General features: G+C 27.7%; 1 protein-coding gene across 1 annotated transcript in view; it reads left to right on the top strand.

Moving 5' to 3' along the window:
• LOC107441251 (uncharacterized) overlaps positions 1 to 14,502 on the top strand; it is a 46,628-nt gene extending 32,126 nt beyond the window's left edge. Inside the window, exons 4-9 of the mRNA XM_087168871.1 lie at positions 503 to 889; positions 2,647 to 2,702; positions 2,862 to 2,959; positions 3,917 to 4,046; positions 5,313 to 5,485; positions 13,229 to 14,502. Of these exons, the coding sequence (XP_087024997.1) occupies positions 503 to 889; positions 2,647 to 2,702; positions 2,862 to 2,959; positions 3,917 to 4,046; positions 5,313 to 5,485; positions 13,229 to 14,449 (2,065 nt within the window). The 3' untranslated portion in view covers positions 14,450 to 14,502. The remainder of the gene's footprint in view (positions 1 to 502; positions 890 to 2,646; positions 2,703 to 2,861; positions 2,960 to 3,916; positions 4,047 to 5,312; positions 5,486 to 13,228) is intronic.
• The last annotated feature ends 8,926 nt before the right edge of the window (positions 14,503 to 23,428 follow it).

Genomic DNA, 23,428 nt, shown 5'->3' with positions numbered 1-23,428 from the left:
ATAAGACTATAAATATTTCCATATAAATACTAATGATTTGTGATTTTATTAATGTTTTCTTTAATTTATGTTTCAAAACGTATTCCTATTATCTTAGATCGGTATATTCTTGTGGGTAAAAGACTTACACAGATTTTTATGATGGAGAAAATTTATTTCATTTTGATAGGAGAATTCCTTAAAAATAAATGTTGCTAGCTTGCCAAAGAATGTTGATTTTTGGCTATATTAAGCCAATTCTATTAAAACTCAACAAACTTGTTGTTCCAAAGGCAGCTAATTTTTTATGTTTAGCATGTTTATAAAAACTGTTATTTGAGTCATGGTTCTAGAGCATAAAATTTTATAATCTTCTATAAATTTGTATTTCATTGCATTGCCATTAGCACTATACCAAAAGCATGGTAGTTGCAGGTTCGCAATTTTGGTTCGGTCCTGATGATTTTTAGTTTTCTAAATTTGTCTAATTTAATTTCAATCTAATTGATCTAATCTTTTGTAGTTATTTTCTTCCTTCCAAAATGGATACGATGTGCATAGCTTCCAAGTCTAAAAATGAAGTATCAAGCTCAGCATCAGGCTTGAGGAGTGTAATTTCAGATGGAACAGCTCAAAAAGAAAATGCTGATTTTCGCCAAAATAACAATGCTCACTTGAATCATGCGTCTTTCATACCAGTTTATACCAAAAAGGCAGATTATTTCTCGGATAAAGGAGATGAAAATAAAAGGTCACCATTGCATGGAGACCAGAATCAACTTAAAACCACTGCTAAACAAAATTATCTGGCTGAGCAAAATGAAAAGTTATCTTTGAGGTCTTTACGGACTCATGCTAGAAGGAGGTCTGTTGGGTTTGAGGATATGACATCCATGAATGCCTGCTATAGGTAACTATTATCATATTTATTTTTAGAACCATCTATGTAAATATTGAATAGGAATGCAACATTTTAACATTTAAAAAAATAACAAAAAAGTGCTGTTAATATTTCAGCATTGTTTTTGTAATTTATGATTTTAAGAAATGAAGCTATTATTTTTTATTTTGTAGCCTCATACTAAAAATGAAGTTCTATTATTCATGTTTATTGTTCTGAATTTTGCTTATTTTTCATGTAGCTTGTATTATTTATAGATTGATAGAGCCATATAAAATATATATTTTATATGGCTAAATATAAAATATTTAGCCATATAAAATAGAACCATGTATGTACGAATATGTTGTTTTGTCAGGTGTTTTTCCACCATTTGTAATTACTCTTTCAGACGGAATATAGATTGGATTCTAATTTAATAGCATTACGTTAGATGCACACAACATTCTTTAGAAGAGGGTAACAGAAAAACATTAGCTTTCAGGAAGGCACAATAAATTCAGTTTTTATATCAATTTCAATTAATAATGTCTTAGTGTTTTGATTAGGTTGACTCAGGCAAGGTTGACTCAGCCTTTCATCCCTTCAGTGGGTTGATAAATGAGTACCAAGTATGCTTGGGAACTAAACACTGGGGGTTCCACGTTCGGCTGACCACCTGACCGGAACATCTGTTCCTGCAGCCCAAGGTCAAGAAAACTGAAATGGGCACAGTAGGCCTTGGCCCTCTAGGGCCGCTGAGTTTAGTTTAGTTTTTTAACTTTCCTGACACTTTTACATTATCCAGGCACAAGTTAAATTCAACTGCTTTTAGCGCAAAATATAAAATAATAATAAATAAATAGTTAGATTTACTTGCAGGCCGCTGATAAAAAAAATACCTATTTCCCTACAGAAAAACTAATTTTATAATTTTTTCTCTTTTTTTATTATTATTTTTTTTACTAAATATAAATTTATACTGTTGATTTGTAAACAAATTCCTTAACTAGATATATTTTAATTAAAGAATATATTAATAAAAAATAAATAAACTGGGAACAAATTTAAATCTTTTGACCCTTTGAATTAGTTTTCATAGCTAATGTTTTAAGACTTTTAGTAAGTTGCCACTTCTGAATACACTACGAAATCCTTTCTTATTGATTGAAAGCAACATCTATATCGAGACGCACAAGAAAAATAATAACTTTGAATTAGTGCCTCTACATTTTGCAATTTTGGTAAGATAATTTTTTCCTCCAAAGCTTCTAGAAAAATAATTATTGATTGTAAGGCAAGGGTCTATGAGTAATGCACTCTAAATTTCTAATACACTTAGTACATTTCAACACCTTGATCTAATATTAGTTAAAAATGCTTTGTTTTGATATAATTATTACATTAATTTTCACAATATTTTATAGTGACCAAATCTCTGTTATCTAAAAAAGCATTTGTGGAATTGTTTTTAAAAATTAAGTGAATATGTGTTTCTAAGTAATAATGAATAGCAAAATTATAAATTTTAAAGTTATTTTTTCAGCTTTTAAATGCTTTAAAATCATATAATTTTTTATAGCTTTTAATTTCCCATTATTCACCTATTTAATTTAGTAAGTATGTATTTAGTTATCATTGGCAATCATAGTTGTGGAATTCAGTAAAATTTCATAACTTTGGTGATTTTTTATTATTATTATTTTATCTACATAAAAGGTTAAATCTTTTTCTACATCTATGTATTCAATTTTGATTTCACAAATACTAATAACTTGTTTTTATAGAAATGAGACTGTGATAAGAAATGTAAACAAGTCTTCTGTACCTGACACAGCTTGTGGTAAGTGAGAATTAAGGATATTTTGAATAAAATTATGTTTACATTAAGTGTTTTTTTTAGTTTATCAGGACTTTTCTAAAAAATTTCTTTAGCATTTTTTTTATCTCATGATATCACCAATGTACCGTTTTGTTTATAAACTTAGCAATTTTCTTTTAGGTAAGGTGTTAAACTCAGATAATGATATTCATTTTGATCACAAAAGAACAAATCAAAAGGAGCTAAACTGCCTCTCCATGTACAATGAGAATGCTAAGGTAATCTTGCAATAACTTGTGGCACAAAAGAGAAAACAAGTTACATTGATTATATTTCTTGTTTTTAGAACCTCATAACAAACAACTTACTAGCTATTAAATAGAAATTATGATGGTTAAAAAAGTAATATATATATTGCTATTGCATTGAAATACAAATTTTTCTTTTCTCATTCTGTGACTTCTACATATATTTGTTTTTAAAATACTATAAAAATATATTTTTTTAGTTAAAATTACAATTCTACAATTTTTTTCGTAGCATATAAAACTATTTTTAGAATTATCTTCTATGCAAAAATTTTTCAATTAAATAAAATAATTTTTTTAAATAATTTTCTAAATTTAAAAGATTAAATGTCTAATACTTACATATAACTTAAATAACTACATTTGCTATTCCAAAAATATATGTCTATGCCATTAAGAAAACAAGTAATTTGAATACTTATTATATTTTTAAATTGCAGATAAATTATCTCTTAAGTAGAATCATTCTATCTATATATAGATATTTATACTCCCATGATAAATTTTAAAATTATCTAATGTTTCCATGAGTCAAAATATCTCAGCTCTAACTGGAAAAACTGAAAGTTAATAATTTTGTATGAAACTATGTGCATTAATTTGACTTCCGTGAATTTAGAATAATTATGCATTATTAGCATTTCATTTATGGCATTTAATAGTTTTATATTTTCTTTACAAACTATAACTAGTATTTCACATAACACCAGATATTTTTATTCAATTTCCCTTAATGCATCCTGAGATATAATTTTATTAGTAAATAAGTGAAAAAAATTCTGATTATAAATAGCTGGAATTTTTATTATTATTTTTTGTTATTTATATAGCATATTTGTAACAGCATAAATGTTGACTGACTTTTTACTCTAGAATTGTTATTATTATTTTGCTAGTTTGTCTATAGTTATTCTGTATACTATTCAGGTTATGAAGAATGCTAATGACCAAATGCAAGAAACTGATCGACCATATCAGCACTATAAAGATAAAAGCTCAAAACGCAAATCTAGTCTTAATCGGATGGACTTCATCGACTTTCCTCTTGCCTATAATGGTTCGTTCTTACTTTTTTGATTTAGAAGTGCATAAAGAGGATTTATAAATTTTAATGTTGATATCTGCAAAATATCCTGTTTTTTAACAAAGATTCCTGTATTTTACAATTTTCTCCTATTTACCCATATTTTCTCAAATTTCTCTGTATTTGTTGAAGAAATTTTTAAAAAATATTTTGTCAATAAAATATCCGCTGATGGCGAAAATACTTCTCTTATTCCTCAAAAGATAGTGTCATTGCTAGTAATGTAGTATGTTGAGTGTTAATAATTTAAGTAATTATAAATAATGGTTTAAAAAATCTTCTTTAAGATTTATATACATATTTTTTACTTCACTAAATGCAAGTGCTTATATTATTTCGAATTTCTCTTTTTGACTTACATGATTAAGCATGGTGTATCAAAATTTTACTCATAGCCTAAAACATTTCGCTAGAAAAATCTCCGTTAGTTTATTTTGCCAATATTGGCAGGTATGTATCTGTAATTTTTATTAGTAGATTTTTAAAGAAGGTGAAAAAAGTAGTTAAAATTTAGATTTATGTGCATTCCCAGTAGCAGAACCCTCTGTATTGATGTGCAGCAAGATTATGGTGAATTCTAAAATTTATCTGCAGAGTTTGTGTTAAAATATTTTATTCAAATGTTGCAATTAGTGAGTTTTAGAAGGCAAGAGTATCTAACATTGCAGTTCATGAAGAAATTACTGCATTACTAAAACAAAAATTCTATTACAGTAAAATTTTAATTACTTTTAGGATATTAAAATAAATTAACACTAAAAATAATTTTAAGAATGATTTTGTGTTTCAAATGTTGAAATTTTGGGTTTCAAAGAATTACCTGAAAACTAAAATAGAACTCAGGGGAAGCTTGCAAATATTTTTAAATCCCAAGGACTTGGAAGTTTAGCCTAACTTCCCACTTTTACAAATTGTCCTAAAAGACAGCTATATCAAAGCAAGCTCTGCATGACGGTTAAAAGGGGAAGAAAAAAATACAGAAGAGAGTTTTTTTTTAACATAATTTTAGGTTCAAAAACAAAAATTTTTTTTTGTCTGCAATTCCAAAATAAATCTGTGGTGCCTGCCGGCCATGCTAGTTTTGCTACCAAGTGTGCATCATAATAACTAAACAAGATTCAAATTTTATAAAATTGCAGTAGAGAAAGTTAAGTTGTTTTTTATGATTATAATATAACCTTTCAAAATTTCATTAGTTAATATTACTATTATGTTTTGCTGAAATTCTTTTTTTTCCAGGAAAGTCCCAGAACAGAAAATCATCATATAGATCAAAAGATAGCTCATCTGATGAAGAATTTGATACTAAGCTTAAACAGAATTTAGAGACTAATCATAGTAAAAGAAAACATAATATTGCTCCTGGATCTGTTAATGCATTGTATAGTTCTCAACAAAAAGCCCCCAATGAAGTAAATATTTCATTTAATTGCATTTTTAAATATTTTATTTAAAAAAAAAAATTTAAATATACGAGAGTAGCTTAATGGCTATTAAAACCTTGTTCCATTGTCATTATAGTCCTTTTCTGGTGTAAGAGTTATAAAAATAATGTATTCTAAAAATCTTTCTACAGTTTCCGTGTTTATACAACATTTTAGCTGAAATTTTATTCAAAATATTTATTTGTTCTTTAAAGAATTTTTTGGTACACTATTGCTCTTTTATTTTACATTGATTTCGGAAATTCACCTTGAGGTACTTGATATGTTAGTAGTCTTTCTTGAGGTTGTTCACTCCTTGAATAATAATAAAGTACACGAAAAGAAAACATATTTTAAGATTTAAGCATAATTAATATACTAGTTAAATCTTAATAACATTAACACTGCAGTGGCTTAGCGGTAGGAAACCTGCGTAACAGCAAGCCATTTGGTGTTCATCCGTGCTGAAGACGTTTTTCACAGTAATTTTCAATCTAATAATAAAATGATATTGGTTAGATGTAATAATATTTATAAACAATGGTTATAATAATTAAAAAGTTGAAATGATTCCTCCAAAATGTACTGGTCTTGTACAGCATTGTGGCGCTTTTTTTTATTTTTATGGACCGAAAAAATCTGATAAAATGTTTAAGAAATCTGCAAGGGTAATTAAACAAAATCTTATAAAGACAATTGTTAATATAAAAACAATAGCTCATTGTATATTTCTAAAAGTAAAAATAATTAAGTTGACCTTCAGATGAAAGTGGGAATAAACTTAACTTTCAAACTAGATCATTTAAGCATTTCGCCCCACAAATTTGTTTTAGAAGAATGTATTATTAATAAACGTTATTTTTCTTCACACCTACAGCAGAAGAAAGGGGGAGGGGAAATCGTACTTCTATGGATCCTTTTAAAAAACTATTCGTAGGGTGATTTCGGGAATTTGTCAACCGCTTCGTTGATCTATTGCACTGCTGTTACATTCTAACTGTTTTTCACTTGCATTGTTAATTCTTTAAATTATTATTGAGTGTAAATTATAAAAGAGATCACTGTAATAGATATAATGATGAGAAGCAATAATGAAATTTAAGAGAATCAATTCAACAAAATAGAATCTTTAAGGTCAAGTAGTTGGGGGGGGGACACTCTATAGGCCACCCCATTCGATATGCCACACAAGCCAAATTTTAAATCATAAAGGTTACGTTCTATCTCCACAAAATTACGGTATGTATTAATGTGTAATATATCGAATGTACTCAAATCAATTTTTAATTTTTAACTATTATAAGCAATATTTATGAATACTATTATTATAGCACTATATATAATTTACCTATATACTATTAATATTTTGTCTTTGATTTGGGTTTGCTTGGTTCGGATTACGTGCTTGTGGAAATAATGTTGATCGAATTTTAGATAAATAACAACTAAAAGAATGAATTGCGGATTAATAATTAATGCGTTTATTAGATCATGGTTTATCTCTGTAGGCACAATGAAGCACTAAAGAAGTAATTTTTTTCTTCTAATTAATGTAAGTGGCTCTACTAGTGCAACATCAGGGTGGCCACCCACCTTGAAAACCTAGAATTATCAGGGAATTTTTTTATACTGGTAAAAACCTGGAAAAGTCAGGGAAATTTGGATAAAAACCTGGAAAAATCAGGGAATTTCAAAGAAAAGCTGGAATTTTTCTTTTAATTTAAATTATGTTACCATCCATTATATCCACTTTTATTTAGACGTAAATTTATCGTAAAGAAGTTGAAATATCAACAACTCAGCAATACTTTTCTTGCATTAAAATTCTCTTTATTATTACCCAGTTAAACTAGAATGCCATTTCTAACTCTTTTATGTTGGGAAATGAATGGAGAAATCTTTGACCTCATTGGAGGTTATGGGACTATGTAGTATAAGAAAGGCAAAAATGTGGAAGAAAGGATTATGATATTTGCTTCTGTTCATAAACGTCAAGTGTTTTTTTTTTTTTTTTTAAGTCTTTTTTTTATTCTGTGGGCTGAATTCATTAATTGTTGAAGTTTGTTCCTCTGCTTGGGGGGGGGTATTTTTTTTCTTTTAACAAAATAATTCAAAATGTTTTAATATTTTTAACTTTATAAAATTCTCAAAAAAATAATTGGTTATAATTTAGAGATTTTATCTTGCACTTTTTTTCTGAAAGCTTTTGTCCAATGAATTATTTTTCTCAGCAAAATTTTGTTTTGTAAGATAGTTTTTCTAAGAAATTAATGTTCATTTTTTTCCAACACCATGGAATTGCCCAGGTGTAAAAACAAAACCAATTGACTTATCTAAACTAGGAAGCCATGTTAGATTGGAATTCTTAATACATTCTAATTTCCATTAAGAAACGGGGGAAAAAAGAATAAAAGTTAAAGAATTGAATCTAGTTTTTTTTCCTATAGAATATGCAACAAGAAATTAAAAAAATTTCGTTTACAAATTCTGAATATGACTTAAAATAATAGTGCTAATTTGAAACAAACAACATTATTTAAACATTTGACTTATGATATTGGTTTAAAGAAAATTATTTCAATGAATTTTATAAAGAGCACTGTTTGTATAAAATACAGTATAAAATGGTTCTATATTGAAATGTAAATAAATATAAGAATTTATTGGTTTCTAATCACCTGGAATTATTTTCTTTTGCTTAATAAAAATATATTAAACAGTACTTATCCAAGGTTGTTTTGGATCATTGCTATTTGGTACATTTTGTGCAAAAACTATTTAACACTTAAAAAAAAATTTATTCATTAAAAGCGTTATTTTCTGCAAGCTAAACATATTGTTTCTTCCACATCTATTCAAGATGATATATTTAAAAAATAAAATTTTAAATGAAATACTACACTATATTGACTAATACACTAATGTTGACACTTTTCATGTATCTATACTGCACTTTAGCAGGGGGGAAAAAAACACGCTGACCTGGAAATTTTAAGATTTTTACTGGAAATCCTGAAAAAATCCTGGAAATTTGAAACCTCATTTGAGTGGCCACCCTGAGCATACATACCGGCTTCAGCATATACCATTGAAATAATAAATTATTACTGTAGTTCAATCAAAAAATATCTAATCTAAAAAATACAATAAATAAAATTAAATTAATACTATCTTAAAACGAATTAAATGTCTATTGGAAAGAAAAGCCCACAGCACAATTCAAACTCGAAGCGTCTTGCTGTCAGTCAGATTTCCTATAGCACTATTATCGACATGAACTGGCATGTAAAGTATTCTTAAATTCTCAAATGATTTTTTCTTGAATTCAGCTTGCTAGTGCACTTTATTTTAAGGCGTGAAACACCCATAAGGCACATTACTAATATACCGAGTTTCATTCCCAAGTGAATTTCTCAAGTCACGCCCTCTCCTTGTTTTTGGCAAATTTTTATTTATCATGACTTTTAATCACCCTAAAAATTACAAAATATCACAATGAAACTTTTTTTTATAGTTTTTCCTAATATCTGATGAGGGTCCAAGTTTGAGACTTCAATCTTGTTAAAAACCTGATTTTTTTAAAAGTTTTTTTCTGTCATATATATATATATGTATATTTAAAGTGAAAAAAGATGGCTTTTAAAAAATTATAAAAAAAACTTTAATATAGGTTAATATCTTTTGATTGCACATCCTATTTAAAATTTATAAAAATTGAACATTTTGTGAAATTTTTTTAATACTTTTTAAAACTGTACAATCAACATGTTATAGATTTTTATGGTTTAAAAAAGTGAATCAAGTTAAAATATATTTATTATTAAAGTTCATAATTTTTTTTCTAGTCACGTGCTTTATACCATCCTGGCTTATCAATTGCCACATAATGATTAAAAAAAGATAAATATTGGATAGGATTTTACATATCCCAAAACTTGAATCTGAGATAATGTCATTTCAGAGTAAATTTTTTTAAAATTTAACGAATTGAAACGTCAACAAACATAAATTTTTCTAAAGAAGCAAGGACATTTGTATTAAAAAGCATCGTTCTCTACAGTGTCTAACTACCAAATCGCTCAACTAATAACTGTTTATCATAATTCTTAGGAATTCGTACAATTGTGATAGAGACAAAGAATTATTCAGGCAGAAGCTAGGTGTGTTTAAAAGCAGAGTTGTTTCATTTTTTAGACATTTTTCGCACTTTTGAAATTTTCGGTGTATAATTGTTTGTTAATGAATTATATGTTAATACGAAACTGTTAATAAATAATATGTTAATAAGGGAACTGTTAATAAATTGTATGAATATCAACACAATAAATAAATTTTATCATCCTTTTAAGTTTCCAATAGCACTGGGAGAAGATGAAATAGGAAATTGTCTTTAAAAATTATTTCAGTTAATTCTACAGTATCAGAATTTATTTTAGGAGCTACAAAATGTCTTGTAAATTTATTTTTTTTCGTAGGAAAATTGTTTCTGCTTTTAAAATTCTTGTGCACCTATGTTTTCGAATGTATTTCTTATCGTTGGCAATCATAACATACAGTAAATTTTCAATGTGTTCAATAAACATTTGTACAAATTACTAGATTTACAATTTATAAATCGTCAAATGCAGTGATATTTGCATTACTTGAAAATTTTAGTCATCTGTAAAACGTTTTTTCATTCACACGTTGAAACGAGCCTGCATGAATCATTTCAAGATTAATGTAACCATTTTTTCTTCAAATTTTCAGAGGAATTGAAATCACACTATTATTACAATTTTTAAGGAACATTATTAATTTTGTAAATTAAAATAACATTATTAGCTTTGTAATAATTGTGATGATATTATTAACTTTGTAATAATTGCAATAACATTAGCTTTAACATAATAACGCAGTTAGTCATCTAGAAAGTGACAAATATGCTGAGGGTTAGTGCAATTGATTAAAATTACCTACTCATATGAATTGAGTTATTATTGTCCCAAGCCCTCATAATGAAAACTGTCAGCTGATTGGCTCTTCGAAAGCGTAAAATTCTGTCTGAAGTTCACCCAGTGTTCAATCCCATTGGTTACACATGCCCAGTAACATTAAGACCGAAGATCAGCAGTGCTGGAAGCTAAAATGCACTTGGGATGCAGAACTACCATCTTCTATCAGAAAAATGTTTGAAAATGGCAAAAACAACAAAATCAATCGAAAGATATTATGAATCCCAGATGTCTCATGGACGATTTTAAAAGTCTAGAAATTTTTTAAGTTTACATATTTTTTGTGATTCGAGCAAGGTAGCTTATGCTGCATGGGTATTTCTGAAAAGCGAAAACTTGACGTCTTGTCAGCTCATTCAAGCTCGATCTCGAGCAGCTCCTTTAAAAACCAGTCATAATACCTAGACTTGAACTTTTACCCTGTACAATAGGAGCTAGGCTAGCAAATCGAGTTAAATCAGACTTGAAAATATTCAAGAAAAATTTCTGGCGATATTCCGCAAATGCCTTTTATTAGATAAAAAGGAATGAAAGTTGACCTTTTTCTTTTTCACGACAGAGTCCAAGAAATCAGATCTCTCAGTTTGCGAGGGAAATGGAATTTAGTTCCCGAATCTCTTAACCCAGCTGATCTGCCATCACAAGATCCCACCATTTCGGATTTCTGACCACCAAAATATGGTCCCAATAGTTTGGTAAGGAGAGCGCTCCTAAGTTTGGACCCCTTCATGTTAATTTTACTTTTTGCGTATTTCGCTATATCTCGAGAACTTTTTGAGCAAATTTAAAACTTTTTGCACATCATTATAAAATTCATTTATTCAACGATAATGCCATGCAAAAATTTATTTTAGTAAATCTTTATTCTTTCAGAATGGTCAAAAATTTTTGAATTGTAAGGTATACAATTTTTTGCATCATTTTAAAGAATGTAACTTTATGTTTCAAAATTTGAGCCAAATCAATCAAATGGTTCCTGAGAAATTGAATTTTTTCTCAGGAACCATTTGATTCGATTTGGCTCCAAATTTTTGCAACATAAAGTTACACTTCTTTAAAATGATGCAAAAATTGTATACCTTACAATTCAAAATTTTTTGACTATTCTGAAAGAATAAAGATTTACTAAATAATTTTTTTGCAAGGAATTATGTTGATAATGAATTTTATAATTGTATGCAAATATTTTTCAAAGGTTCTCGAGATACTGTGACAATAACATTAAGGGGGTCCAAACTTGGGACCATATTTCCCAGATTGTGGCTACTCCCTATATTTTTGGGGTCAGAAATCGGAATCAGACAAAAAAAAATTTATGTTTATTAACGTAAGTTTTTCTGTCTGATTTCGTAACTTGAAATATTGTCTGTACATATCAATTACCATATTTGAAGTCACCTCTTTGAGCCTTTAAGATTGAGTCTTAGAACGTGAAAATCCGATCATTAGACCAAAAGTTATTCAGGTTGATCCCTTTTTTTGCACACTGTACGTTTATCGTAAAATTATACAAGACTAAGTATAACACGGTGTTCATATAACATGGTGGTTGCTTTATTATGGCATTGCATAAATAAATATTATCTATTTTATTTAAGCATTTATATATAATACTTAATGATTAAAGTTAAATATTAAAATTTAAGATCAAGACTGACTGGCCGAAAAATTAATCAGTAATCAGCACGTGTATAAAATTGAGAATAAAAGATAAATTTAAAACTCAAGCATAGAAACTGTAAAATGAGAATAAAGCTGCAATTAAAAACTACTCTTAAATCTTATGCTATAAAATCATTTATAGTGATGGTAACACGTGCTGTGAAATAAATTAAGATCATAGGGTTAGTACAAAACATTTGAAACGCTCAATTCTCTAGAATAAAAAAAAGATTTTTAGAATAAGATCAAATCAAATAACTAATCAGAACAGAAACATCAAGGAGAATAGAATCAGAATATACTTACAAAACATTTTTATTTTCTTGGCTATATAGACAAGTACTTAACGTACTGAAATTTTACATCAATTTTATGATTTCAAAACACGAAAATAATTTGCCATCGTAAATCCATTCTGGCAATGAAATATTAGATTGCTAAAACAGCAAAGAATTTAGAAAAAAATTTTGAGATGAGAAGAGATTCTTCCCATTCTCTAAAAAAAATTCACTCCCTAATACTGGAGCTGCACACTCTCACACTTCACTATTGCTAAGGGGCCGAAGCCCCCTCGTCTCACGAAGACCAACCACCAACTCCTTTTTTGTTTCAAAGCCCACGGCAAGGATGAAAATCAGACTGATGCCAACATAAACGAAAAGTTTTTATATTTTGTCTTCGGCTTATCAGCCTTACACTTAGTCGCCTCATCTTTAGCGGAATTCCAAGAGTCTCATTCCTTCATCTGATTGGCTCCGCTGCCGTTCCATTGCCCAATAAGAGATGAGTGCATCCCGAAAGATTTGCTTTCTTCAGACACTGCTTTCCATGTTGTTTTGTTTACAAACTGAAACTAGAATGTCTTTGAAATATGTGAGAAAAGATTTGTGAGTTCTTGTGCAAAAGTGTTATAATATTATTAGCAAGAGTTATTACACTAAATGTTAAATTCCCATTTAACACTAAGTTATATCATTTTGTACATTTTAATATTTTCTTGATAGTTATTACATTCATGCCATGAAACATTTTTCCTGTGAAAAAATTTAATGTTGTTTCTTATTCTTCACTTTAGGTGCTTCAAAATACCCCTCCTTTTACTAAAGCTAGATTACTACCCAAATCCTCACACAGCCCTCATTCAAAACTTAGACAGCATAAAAGGGCTCATTCAGCTACTTTGCAGCAACAAAAACTATCACATTCAGCTGGGGAATTAGAATCTTTAACAGATGAAGCGAATACTACCAACAAAGTATGCCTTTCTGCTCAAGAATTTGACTCTCGAGATTTGACTGGATTCGGTTCGCGCCTCAGAACTCTGGCTGGATCGAGAATTAAAAAATATACGTCTAAGCTTCCGCCTGTGAATAGGTCCAATTCACCTCTAAAGAACAGTGATGCTAGTCAACATCAAAGCAGCCTATTAAATAGTGATAAAAACTCTAGTTCAACTGAAAACAAAGCTCAAAATACATCTTTGGAGGAGAAGGAAAATGAGAATGGTTGTTCCAGTGCTCTGATGGCAGCTGAACCCATCCTGAGCTGTATGAATTTAAATGACTCTTTTGAACTTAAACACATCGATAGCAGAAGCGAGGATGACTTAGAAGTAGCTGATAGTACTATAAAATTGGAGAATTTGGACATTTCTGAGGCTGCTAGGATCTCAGATGATAATTGTGATTCCGTGGGCTCCGACGGTGAAAAGCGACCTAGTTCTATACTTCGTAAGAAATACATTGAAGAAAAGAAGGAACTGCATAGTATTCTCAAACCACCCCCGGAGGATAAATCCTCTAAAACTTTGCCTTCTATATTAAAACACAGAGAGAGTTCTGAGGAGAAGGAGCTGTGGCAGCAATCTGACCTTCACTCCATCTTAAAGAAATCAACGAGTGAAGATGAGAGCTGCAATAGTGGCCCTGATATCCGTCCCATTCTGAAGGTCAGTACTGATGAAGATTCTCCTGGAGGAGGGGGTTCGTCGAAACCCCGTCCCATTCTCAAGAAACGGACTAGTTTCAGTGAGGAGTGCTGCTATGCTAGTTACCCAAATGGTGAGCTGAAACCAATCCTCAAAAAGAAAACTCCTCTGCTCAACGAGGATCAGCCTCGACCTTGTCTAAAAAGCAGGAGGAAAAGCGAGGATGCCCGCTCTTCGTTGACAGAATTTGTTGCAAGCCGTCCTCGTGCCTACTCTGCTGACATGGGTGTTAAGCCTAATCATGATAGACAGGATGACATAGAGCAGAAAAGCGAAGACTTTTGCAAAAGAGAGAGTCAACAACTTTAACCCTTGAGTTCTCTTAGCTGTTTTGGAAAGGTACTTTTGAGATTATGTACATTTTTTTAAGGAGTTTAATATCACGTGTACATATTTTTTCAGACTTTTTATATTTGAAAAAAGTTTATTGTAATATACAAGATTGTATAATTTAGTTCAGTGGTTGAAGTAGTTATGGAATTTAATTTATAGTCTTTGTTTGTTTAGATTATGTGTAATATAGAAATGAGATTAAAATATTTATATTTTAAAAGGAAGATAAAAATTTAAGTCATGAAATTAGTTAATTTAAAGGTTATTGATGACTGTGAATTTTGAATGTATATATTTTAGTTATAAAGATTTTCTGTTTTCATAAAATCCTGTGTGCAATACTTGTTTTAAAGTATGTGAAAACAATAATAGTTTTTTATATCGAGCTGTATTGTAATTGCAATGTTAATAGTTAAAAATTTGTGTTGAACTTTGAAATTAAAAAAAATTCTACATGTGCTGTAATATGTTTATTCAAAATAAGTTTCAGTTAATAAAATTAATTTCAAATATTTTGCAACTATTTAGCTTTAATATGTTTGTTCTATTTTTAATTATTTCATTGAAATTTTTTGTTGTGAAACTAAAATTTTATTTTAGATCAAGAAAATTGATAGCAAATTACCATTGTTCAAATTCTGTTAAATTGTTATTTATGTTATGTTTATAACTATTATTCTGAAGTTTTTATTATACAATATTAATTTTACTTTTATGAAAAATATTTCAAAAATTGTTTTGAATTTTTTTTTTTTTTTGTTAAAAATTCTAATGATTAAGAAGTAAAACAGTTATAAATTTACTATTTACTAGATCTTTGCTTTCTTATAATTTATTCAGTGTTTTATGTCTGAAACAATTTAATTTACTTAAAGAAAACACTTAATTTACACTATGAATGTAAACTGTATGCCATATCAATATAAATACATAATCCACTTGTATTGTGAAGAAATGTTATAAGTCTATCTGCATGCAAGAAATGAGTTATATGTAAGAAATGCTTGTAATTAATGAATATTTGATTTTTTTTAAAAAATGTTGTCATAGCTGCCAACAAAGATAGGACAACAATCGTTTGAAATTATCATTAGCATATAATTTTTTGGGAATTTAAAATGGTCCATTTTCAAGATTGATTTTATTGCTTTTTAACATCCCAGCTTTTATCTTTAATATTTATATTATCTGTTAATGTTCCTACACATTAAGTTTGTATGTCTTGTAATGGGAATCTTTTTTTCCAGTCAGCGATTTGAATTGAAATTTGCAATGATAATTTTATTAATTTAAGATGTAGAAGACTCATAATATTCTGAGTATGTTTAATCAATAATAATAATTTAATTAATCCTATATCAATTTAGGAAGTGAACAAATTTCTGAATTTTTTTCATCTATTAAATTTTCTACACATTTACACTCTTGTAATGAGTACCTTTCTTTTCTATCAGTGGTTTGAATTGAAATTTGTAATTTTATTAAATTAAGATATAGAATACTCATAATATTCTAAATATGTTTGATCAACAATAATAGTTTAATTAATCCTATACCAATTTGGGAAATGAAAAAATTTCTAAAATTTTTTTTCCCTATACCATTTCTTTATAATATTAACATGAAGGAGGTCAGTTTTCTGCAAGAAGTCATGCTATTAGTTTATGTATCCCAGCCTTTATCTTTCATTTATGTTATCTCTTAATTTTTCTACACATTTAGTTTAAATCCTTGTAATAAGTAGCTTTTTTTTTTTCAATCGGAGATTTGAATTGAAATTTGTAATTATATTTTTATTTATTAAATAAATATATAGAACACTCATAGTATTCTAAGTATGTTTGTTTAATCAACAATAATAGTTTAATCCTATACCAATTTGGAAAGTTAACAAATTTTTCCTTTTTTTTTTTTTAATCCCTTATACCATTTCTTTATAGTATTACCATGAAGGATGTCTAACCTAATAGTTTTCTGCAAGAAAACTATTAGGTTATGAATAAATAACCTGCATTTATATTTTCTATGTGATATCTCAGGAAAGGTTGGCAGCTATGTTCTCTTGTTTAATTCATGACCTAACACTATTAATACAATAAAGTTTGCATCTTTGTTGTGTTAGTAAGTTACTTGCCTTCTTATTTCAAGTGAAAGATCGAATTTCAAAACAAGATTTTTATGTGAAAAAATGTTTTGTCTTATCATATACATGTTAAATGGTCTGTAAAATAGTAAATTGACCTGTTGTAAATTTGTTGTTTATTCGATATATACACTAATAGGCTGTGAAAATGAAACTGCCATTGGTTTGTGTGTACTATGGATATGACTGCTAAAAAATAAAAAGAGGGAGTAATTAAAATTTAATCCGAAACATTATTATCTATTGACACTATTAAGTATGACACTATGTATATGATTCAGTTTTTTATTTATTGTTTCAATTTTGAGAAGTCTATCTCAGTTATAAGTACTTTAATTAATACACATTTATTTTGCATTTTGAGAGGTAGGCGAAAAACTATTATTATTATTATTTTTTTTTTTTGTCAATTATATGTTATTTGGTTGGCCATTGCATTGAATGGCCTAGTGATAAATAGCATGTTTAAGAAATAATAGTTACTTTCTTTGTCATTAAGGCAAAGTTCTACAGACTATCTTTTATTACTTAATTCAAACGTATAAGGTAGGTTTAAAGGACAATTCTAGCAGCATAACATTCAAGATCCTGACAAATAGAGCACAACATTCAGAGATCCTTGCTTAATCAAAAATTCTAATTTCTCTCTATTTTAGATAAACTTCAACCAACTCGCACAGCTCTTGAAACAATTCCAAGCAAAATTGATTCTTCATTTAGCTAATCATTTACTTGAGAATGTCTCACTTCGAAATTAAATTGAATGAAAATGCCATTTCATTTATAGCAATCATTTTGAGACTTCAATTACTATCTTTAATTATACTTATATTTTATTTTATTTTTTATAAATAAAAATATCAATTTTGTTAAAAAGTTTTTTTTTTTTATCTATTACAGTACAGAACCCATTATCCGGAATTCAGGAAACCGGAATGAAATTCGATAAAGTTTCCCCTCTTTTTAAAAAAAATTTTTTTTCTCCTCATAAGATATTAGGATTTTCCTTTCTTTTTTGAAAGATGTTTACCTTACCATCATTTTGGAAATAATCATTAGTGTATTACTTTATCGTTTTTTCTTCTTTTTAAGATTATTTCCGATTATTTTTTTTTCTTAGTTGGGTTTAACAATAAAAAAACGACTTCAGAAAACCGGAAAAATCAGTTATCCGGAATAACGATGGTCTCGATCGTTCCAGATAATCGGTTCCCTACTGCATTTCTTTTTTTAATGAAAAATGTTGCTCTTGATTTTGATATTTGTGTAATACAGTTTTTGTATTTCAATTCTCTTTATTAATTATTATATTAAAAAAAAAGATATCTAAATTCCCTATACGTGTTTTACATATTTCACAAAATTTCCATTTTTTTTAGAAGTCCTTGCACACTTTTATCCTTTCAAGTTCTCTACTATGTATTGCTGTATTTTTGTAACAACAATTTCTTGATAAAATTTAAACTATAAATTTTATTATACCAGTATTTTTGTTGAATTATATTACGTAACACCTTTCTATTAATTAGAATAGAAAATATCAAGCTATATATAAAAATCTTATGATGGTACAAAATTCGAGGAAATAGTTGAAAAGTCTTATGCTTCAAATGCATCAAAAATCTGATTAGAAATGGGAACAATATTAAATCAGAAATTGTTACTTTAATACACCTTTTCAATAACGTGCTATAAATCTCTATAAAATACGAACAGAATGGTCTAACAAAGTTTTCCATTTAATGTTGTATTTTTTTTAACGGAAGATCACATCCAGTTTTCCCTTATTAATTTTCATATATTTTTGGTTGTCATCAGGATAAAAGAATCATTTTCCTATAAAATATATTTGCATTCATAATTTAAAAGTATTTACCAGTAATATTTATTTTGATTGCTTTTTAAATTAAGAGTTAAAAACTGAAAGAATTGTTTCTTCATTATAATGTAATTCTATGATATTACTTAATACAATGCATTTTTAGGCAAACTTATTTAAACCGGTGTCTACATTTTACAATTATTTGTGGTGCATATTAAATCAATATAGTTTTATAAATTTCAGTTGCACAGATTTGTTAAATGATTAAGAGTCATGCCCAATGTGATGCATACACAAATTGTATTTAATATAACAGCCTGTATGGTAAATAAAAAATTTTCATTACGATTGTGCACTCACCAAATTTTTAATTACAATATACCTTTAATTTTAAATGTTATTTTAAAAAATGGTTGCTATACGCAAAATTGTGTTCACTAATAGATGTTAATAGAAAGATAAGGAAATGTTTGAACATAAGAAGTGAAGACAAAGCAGACTGATTTCTTATTACTTAATGAGAATAATTTCTTAAACTTTCGTAGAAAAAACTTTTTTTACGCCAGGGAACAATATTGCAAAGCAATCGTTGGGATTGGTGAGCAGCAGCGAACAGAGGGCTTAGCCCCCCAAAAATAAGTTAGAAATAAATTACTAATTTATCTAAAAGTGTTTTTCTTGTCATCAATTTTCTAAAATAAAATTAACTGGCATCTGTACAGCTTTTAGCAAATATACTGGTTCAAAAAGAGAAGATATTGCAATTGATATATTTTGAACGAGTTTTCTTATACCACAAGCCAAAAAAGTACCTTAACAATAAAAAGAAAAATATGACTCAAACCTGTTTAAGCAAACTATTAATTAGCAGCTTTCAGAATTCATTTCAAGAAATAAAATGAAACAATTATTTAGTGAATTTATAAATAGATTTCATTTACCTACATGCATTATCCCATTGGTCAAGTGAGGGTGTGAAATTAATCACTGACAAGAAATGCGTTTGAGTAAAAAGATTATTAAAATAATTTTATTTTCGAGCTACACACAAATAAAAATTACTTTTTGAGACAGAAACGTTCATGTGCCGTTTCAAATTATAAGTTATGTAGATGACAAAATACTTTTTCTCCACAGACCATGCTAATTGTAGCCCACCTCCAAGAAATACAAAAAGGTAGTCATGAAAACCTTTTCGGGATACTATACTAAAATACCGATAATTTATTTATTTTCACTTTGTGTTTCATGGTGCATTTTATGCTTTTTTTCATTTTTATTCCGGTTTTAGTATTTTAATGCCAGCACTAACTTAAAAATTAATAATAAGGTTGAAATGTTTAATATTTTATCATGTTGCTAAACTTAGGCTTGAGCTTGTTTTAATTTTTGATGTTAAATTGAAATACAGATTTGCAATATATGTTTATGTGTTGGGTTAATGTTAATTCGATCCTAATGTGCTCACTGCCACATGTTTAAATGTTGCTACTTATGTATATGAATGACTTTGTAATGATTGCTTTTATGATTTGTATTCATGATAACTGTCTTATTATTTTCAATTATCTTATAATTAGGAGAAGTTCCTATATTCATCCTTAATTCATAAAGAATTCGAATAAATTGTTTTCACACTTGGATCATTTGTGTTTGATTTAAGTTAAGAATAATATTTAGTTATGTGAACAATTTTGCATACAGTTAGTAATTATTAGTACATAAATTTGTATAATAGGAACCCTAAAAATTGTAAGCCACAATTTGCCAAGTCAGTCTTTAAATTCAGTAAACATTTGTGACTTATAAGTTAATAATTTTAAATTAATTTATGTGTTAAGGTTAAATATGTTAAGAATATAAATAAAATTAAAACACTAACTACTGAAAAGCATGAATGGTGTCACTTTATTTCTACCTATTCTAGTTTTATTTATGTATAACAGAAAGTTAACCCTTCTTTTTTTGGTTTTAAGAATGTATTATGTTCATAAATATCATGGGTATTAATCAATATTATATTTTTGAAACATCGTAGTACTATATTAAATGATAAAATCATCACTAAAGTAGTATGAGTATAAAATATTGTTACACTTCTTCCAATATATAAATAGGAAGAAAATAATTAGCTCAAGGTATTTAACCATAATTTGATTTGTCTTATTTAAATAATAAGACATATCAAAATCATATTAAGTTTGAAAATGAAATAATTCGAGTACTTTATTGTAGCTTAATTTTACATTCAAGGCATTAAATTATGGCTTTTTTTTTCAAAACTAAAGAGCTTGAAAAACTGGGACTTAAAAAAAAATAATTTGAAAACTCGTTCTACATACATTTTTCATTCGTATACATGATAATAGAAAAATAGCAATAATAAAAAGACATTAATTTTTGTAGGAACTTATTTATCATTACTAACATAAAACATTAAAAATTAAAGTACTCAATCAAATTACAATAATAAGTTAACAAATCTCACAGCATAGTCTTTTTAAAGGATAAATTGAGTGAGTCTAATATTGATAGAGAATTTATAAACTAATTTTATATACTTGATTTATTTATTCAAGAACATGATAAAAAGTTTTATTCTATTGATAAAATAAGACGGAATTTACTTTTATTGGTCCAAGTTCATTTAAAAAATATTATATTAATATATTGAAAGGAAATTCATTGAAAGGAAAATTTTTTCCTTTCAATATATGAACATCAATGATTAAAATGCATTTTATGCTTCTAATTACTTCTTAAGATTAATTTTAGGATCTTCCTTTAGAAGTTAAACTAAATACTGGATTTAAGTTGAAATAGAATTTCTTTTTTTTCCCCTCATCTTTATTTAATTAAGAACATTGGGATATTAATCACTTGTTCCCCAAAGCAGAAACCCTTCAGCAGAGTAGCAGGCACTACTGATTATTTTAAGTTTTATTTTTAAAAAGTAAACAATGGAGGAAAATTGCTGTGACTCCACTGTGTATAAAATTTCACTTAAATTTAAACAACCAGGGCTGATTGTGCTCCGGAAAAAATCCAGATTTTTCGCTAACAGTGATCCGGAGATCCAGATGTTTCAAAAAATCATTGATCACAGAAGTTTCCGGAAATCAAATTTTCGAAGGTGGAACTTAAACACAGTTTATTTTATTTGTTTGTAAGGGAGAGCCAGTGAGATACTTTATAAGCTTATGTTCATGATTAATATTCATTTTTTATCAGTAAATAGTTGCTATAATCATAAACTCAAGAAAGAAAGACATATTTGTAAATTTTAATTACTTCTCCAGGTCATCATAGGTATGTGTAAAATTTAAATATATTTTAAATAAACTAAGAAATATTGAGAAAAAGGAAAAAACCTTGTTTAAATTTTTTTTCAATTTAAACTTTTTTTTTTTTTAACTCAAGAAAATTTCCGGAATTCTGACTTGGGCTCACAATTACCCCTGAACAACATAAAGCCTTTGAGGATAAATTTTAAGGATCTCACACTTGCGAGTTTTGCTATATGTATATTAGATTGATTTTTTTACAATAATATTTTATTGCATTGAGGTTGTAATCTAGTTTGAACATACGTAGATAGTGCTGCAGATTTACTCCAAAAATTCTGATATTTGGGATTTGACTAGTCATTCCAAACTAGAGTTGCGATGTAATTAATAAAATCTACACGAGTTGTTATTACATAGCCTCTGATTACACAGTTGTGAGTGATAATTTGTTAACAACTGCAACAAATATTATTATGGCTTTATCAACAGCTTTAGGGTATAATTGGTATTTTTAATTATTGTTAGCCATAGCAAACCCATAAAATATTAATTTTTTTTATTAATATTTAAATAAGCATGTATGAAAAGTCTATTTTTGGAAAGATACTTTATTCATTCTGTTTTATTCAGTTTAGTTTTAAATCAGAATAACTAATTTATTCAGTTATTTTAGTTCCGGTTTATTTAAATGAGCTTAAAAAAAAAACTCAGTTTTAATAACTTTAAATATCAGTTTAATATTTAAAGATCGATAAAACGGAAAAAATTATTTCATTTATTTATTTAAGTAATAAATTCATCTGCCATAACTATTTTAGAATATTTAATATATATATTAGGCATATGTTTAAGGTAATCACAGAAGTAGATTTGAGATGCTGGATTGGTTAAACAAACAGGTTCCATTTAAGAAATTCAATATTGAAAAGCAATTTCATTCATATTTTCAAAGTAAATACATTAATGAATTTAATATATACATATATCAAATCATCAATAAGTATTAGAATATCATTAATATATAATTATAAAAACTGCACCTGAGCCATCAATTCTTATAAATTCTCCTTCAATATGGGGTAGATAAAAATTTAAATCTGTTCCACAAGAAATACATTAAATTTTAGCTTTCAAATTTTGAAAAACTTTCAAAGTCTTACTGTAAAACAGTTTCTTTGTCCAAAGCATGTTTTTGTGTGCTATTAAAAATAAAATGGAATCTTGAAAAGGAACCACTAACACAGAATTCAAACAGAGTGATTAACTGAGAGTAAATAAAAAAGTGTATTTTGCATGCTTCTTATTGGGAAACATAGTGTAAGTGAGGTTAGATCAACAAACATCTAACCAATGTTTCTTGAAGAATATATATAAATATATAAGAAATCTTTTTATATTATTTCTTTAACTAAATTCTCTTCCTCAATGTATTACTCAAAAGAAATGTATTCTGAAATTTATTATTTACATCTGTCATTTTAATTATTTAATTTCATTTATGCTAGAATTAACATTTTAAATTTTCCCAGCGTGAGAACTGGTGAAATCCCTCAACCTATTTTTTGAACAAGTTATAAGAAATAATAATTCCCTTTTTGCATGCGAGTTAAGAATTCATGGAGATAAGTTGTAAGATTTTCCCCAATTTTTAAACGAAAACACTTCGATTGTAGTGTCATTTGGATGATTGCTGTCTTCACAAT

The sequence above is a fragment of the Parasteatoda tepidariorum genome, chromosome 7 (genome assembly GCF_982258835.1).
Source record: "Parasteatoda tepidariorum strain Cologne lab strain chromosome 7, Ptep-v5.0, whole genome shotgun sequence".
NCBI lineage: Eukaryota > Metazoa > Arthropoda > Arachnida > Araneae > Theridiidae > Parasteatoda > Parasteatoda tepidariorum.
This window is presented reverse-complemented; position numbering and strand designations above follow the sequence as displayed.